The sequence below is a fragment of the Athene cunicularia genome, assembly GCF_003259725.1.
Source record: "Athene cunicularia isolate RWA chromosome 18 unlocalized genomic scaffold, athCun1 chr18_part1, whole genome shotgun sequence".
Classification (NCBI taxonomy): Eukaryota; Metazoa; Chordata; class Aves; order Strigiformes; family Strigidae; genus Athene; species Athene cunicularia.
Window position 1 is genome coordinate 12,486,467 of NW_020799123.1, and position 4,032 is coordinate 12,490,498.

A 4,032-nucleotide genomic window follows, 5' to 3' on the forward strand; every position below is an offset into this window, starting at 1 on the left:
GGCGGGGAAGCATCCGGCCCGGGGGGGCTGCTCTCAAAACGGAGGCACTGGAGCATGTCAATGGTGCATTCGCTGAGGGGCAGGCAGATCCCCTCTCTGTCCGGGGAGAGGATGGGCGAGTCGTCGGGCAGGAGGTCATCCAGGGCCTCGGAGGAGTCGGAGCCGCTGCCCAAAATATCCCGTAAACTGTAGTAGAGGGCACAGGAGATGGTCAGAGGCAGGTCCAGCTTGGTGTCCGCAGCAGAGCCGAGGGGCAGCGTCAGCTCCCTCTTGTTCCCAGGGAGGAGCTGGTCGATGGGGAAGGTGAAGGTGGTGGCCGAATCCACAGATTCCTCCTCTAAGGCACAGGGGCTGGCCAGGAGCTGGACGCAGAGGGTCCAGCCCTCCTCCAGGCTGTACTCGCTGCAGTTCTCCAGCAGACAGGAGATGGTGATGGTATCTTGGAGCAGGAGGCAGCTCCAGTTGGCAGTGACAGTGCAAGCAATGGGCTTCTGGCCTTCCTGGCTGGACAGCAAAGCCGCGCTCACGTTCATCACCTGGTTCAGGCTGGCCAGGGCTCGGTTCTTCTGGTCCACTGCCTTCTTCAGGAAGGAAACTCTGCAAGGACAACACGTCGGCGCTGAAACAGCAGGAGGGACGGCGGCCAGGAGGCTGGGTCAGCCACGGGGACCTGGCAGAGGCCGGTGCCAAAGGCTGCTGCCCGCAGGGTGCTGTGCCACGAGAACGAGATCTACCTCTCCAACGGCAGCGAGTTCGTCTACGTCTACGACCAGGAGGGAAAGGTGCTGAAGGTGAGCGGCCTGGTGGCGGGGGGCTTCACCCGCGTCCCCCGGGCTGGGAGGGTGCTCTGGGGCCGCTGGTCCGGGGCAGGGTGATGGTGTCAGGGGCGTCAGTCTCCCAGTCTGGGGCCAAACTCCTTCCTGGGGTCCTTCCGTCAGGGTCCCCCCCATCCACAAACAAACTTGACGAGCAGCTCCAGGCCACCTTAACCGGCTCCGAGGCCCCCTCTGGGAGCAGGGGGGTGCTGCTGTCTGGCCCCTCGCCTAAACTTGCGAGACAAACATTTAATTAAAGTAGAAAAGGTTTTTTCCCTCCCTGAGCGAAGTGACGTCCCTTTGATTTCTCACCTACAAAGGGTTTCGCTATTGTCTTTGCTGTGACTAACAGCAGTCGTCGTGTTGAGTTATACACGGCTTCTTTTTTTAATTTGTTCTTATTATCATTTCTAAGAAAGCCATCGCTGTAATATCAGGATTTGCCTCCTACACTGCGCTCCCTCTCAGGAAAGTAGAGCACGTACCGGCTTTCTGATCGCTGTTTGCCTTCCCCTCGGGGAGTGTGAGTGACGGGCTGCCTCCCCCCCCAACAGCCCCTCTCCCGACCCCCTGCTGCTCTTCACCGAGGGCACCTGCCCCCCACCTATGAAAGCCCGGCTGGGTCCTGCCCAGATTTATTCCAGGAGATTCCTTAGAATCTGCGGTTGCAGGAAATAACCCCTTTAATTCGCAGTTGGGGTTGCCCAGCGAGGGGTTTATTTCTTTACCCTGCGGGTGTGAGCAGGGCTCTGCCCGCCCTGGCAGCGTGGGCCCCGGGGCTCCCTCGCCCCGCAGCCCTGTCCCCACTGTCCCTCTGGGTGACTTTTCTTTCTGCTTTTCCCCCCAGGCCGTGTACCGCTGCCCCGACCAGGTGTGGCACGTGGAGCTGCTGCCCCAGCCCCGGCAGCTCTACATCCTCTGTGCCCACAGCGGCATTTACTGCGTCTCCCTGGACCAGCAGAGCAGGTGAGCCGGTTGCCACCCCCAGAGTGCAGAAGCCAGCCCCATGCTGTTCGCCCTGGAGTTCTGGGGCAGCTTCTCACGGGCCGGGGCAACGTGTTGGGGTTTCCACCGCTGCCCTCTCCCTGCCCGTCCTCCCGCAGGCCCCGGGAGCGTTCGGCGGGCGGAAGCTCTGGCTCTCTCTGGGTCGCTGCTCTCACAGCAGATGCTAAAAGCTGTGCTGCAGGGAGCTTCTTTCCGAGGGCCAGGGTGAGAGGCGGCCAAGGGAAGCGCTGGCTTCGCCCCACGGCTTGGCTGAGAGCTCTTCCCTCTCTGCTTGAAGGTTAATGGAGCAGACGGATGGCGACGGCCAAGAAAGCAATTGCCCTTCCGGCATCTTCCCTGTGGACTCGGACGCCTGCATCTTCCCAGACTCCAGCCTGTGCATGTTCACTCTGCTCAACAACTTCGTCATCACCTTGTCCCAGGCTCACGGCAAATGGTGGATGAAACTGCACGAGCTCCCCCACCCCGAGCAGGAGAGTCCCCCGTACCGGCAGATCAGCGAGGTGGGCTTCTGCCCCGGCCCCCCGCCCGGGGACGAGGGGGACGCTCCCCCCTCCCGCTTCCTGCCCGTCCTGTGCTGCGCGTCCTCCCCAGGCACCGTGGGATCCGGGGAGGGGCTGTGGTGCTCGGGGGGCTTCGTGCTGGAAGAGCCCCTCTTCAGCCTGCTCTTCGGGATCGACGCTGCCATGCTGGAGTCTCCGATGATCCTCTGCGGCTTCCCTGACGGACAGCTCTGCTCCGTGCCGCTGAAGGCCCTCAGCTCTTCGACGACCGTCGACGGCTGCCACGACGTTTCCAACCAAGACCCCCCCGTGAAGATCCTCCATCATTTGGAAGAACCTATCGTCTTCATCGGGGCCTTGAGAACGGAGCGGAGGGCGGCAGACGATGCCGAGGATGACCAGCTCTTTGGAGACGCTGGCTGTGACTGCGTGGTGGCCGTGGGCCACTATGGGAAGATGGTGGCCGTCAAGGCGGATCAGAGGGAGGAGGCGACGGTGCCGGAGCTCAGGGAATACTACTTACGTGGGCCCATTCTCTGCGCCGCCTGCGGCAGCGGCAGCCGGATGTATTACAGCACGCACTCGGACATCTCCGCCGTCGACCTGGACTGGGTCGGCGATTCCTCCGACCCCGAGGACGCGGAGAGCTGCGCTGGCGTCCTGCCTCCCGTCCTGTCTCCGGCCAGTTTAAGTATCTGTAGCGTTGTGGCTCTTTCCTTGTCTTCTCGGGCGTCAGAAGGTACTGCCGGCAGCGGGGCGTGCGCTGGGTCTTGGGGTGGAGCGGGGCAGGATAGCTGCCTATTCCGGCCCGTACGTCTCCACCCCTCCTTACGGTCCAGATTGGGCTCCATCCTCCATCCGTTCTTGTTGACTCCCCTCGTTTTTGTAAGTCGTTTCTGTCGAGCATGCCGACTCGGGCTGAACGCGAGGCGTGCTGGCAGCTCCGGCTCTTCCCCGCCTGTCCCGCGGTTCCTCTCTGCTCGGCGGCGGCGCAGGAGGCGGCCAATTCCCCCCCGGGATGCTCGCACCGGGGGGAGGGCAGCCGGCAGGGAGCCCCGAGTGACCAGGGACGAGACTCGCCCCCAGAAAGGGGAAATTTTGGGTCTGGACCGGGGGCTTCTGCGTGGCCACTCGGAGCCTGCACGTGCTGCGCTCGCGGCCCCGCAGCTGATGACGTGTGTCCCCGCTGCAGCCGGCTCTCGCCCTCTGGAGCGCGGGAAGGGAGCAGAGTGTCAGGATGGGGTGGAGTGGGGGGTGTGGAAAAGCGTTTTGTAGCTGTAGCTGAGCCCGTTGCACGGGGCTGGAACAGGCAGGCGAGTGAGAAGACGCTCCTGGGGCACCCAGCAAAGCAGGCAGCCCTGCCTGCCCCCAGCCCCGCTCGCTGCATGCGGCTCGCTGCCGGGCACCCTGCATGGCACCCCCAGGGCGCTGCAGCCCCCCCGACTCGGTGCCTCCCCCCAGCTGCTCCTGGCCTTGGCTTGGGGGTGGCCAGCTCCGGGAAGCATGGCTGGGGCGCCGGGGCTGTCAGGAGCCCGCGGGGCCAGGCCAGGCATGAGGCGGGGGGGTGGCGTTGCCCTTCTCGGGGAGCTGCGCGCGAGGCGGACGTGCTGTCGTGGTCCGTGTCCTGTCTGCGTCGCACCCCTCGGCAGAGGGAGGCCATCCCGCTGTCCTGCGGCAGGCAGCGCCATCCTGTGCTCCCCCATCCCCCC

General features: G+C 64.3%; 1 protein-coding gene across 1 annotated transcript in view; it reads left to right on the forward strand.

Annotated features, from left to right (window-relative positions):
• Positions 1–677: 677 nt before the first annotated feature.
• The window catches only part of FAAP100 (FA core complex associated protein 100), a gene marked incomplete at its 5' end in the record, with an annotated part of 52,090 nt that continues 48,735 nt past the window's right edge, over positions 678–4,032 (forward strand). The window contains 3 exons of the mRNA XM_026861313.1: positions 678–791; positions 1,663–1,781; positions 2,098–3,062. Coding sequence (XP_026717114.1) covers positions 678–791; positions 1,663–1,781; positions 2,098–3,062 — 1,198 coding nt within the window. The remainder of the gene's footprint in view (positions 792–1,662; positions 1,782–2,097; positions 3,063–4,032) is intronic.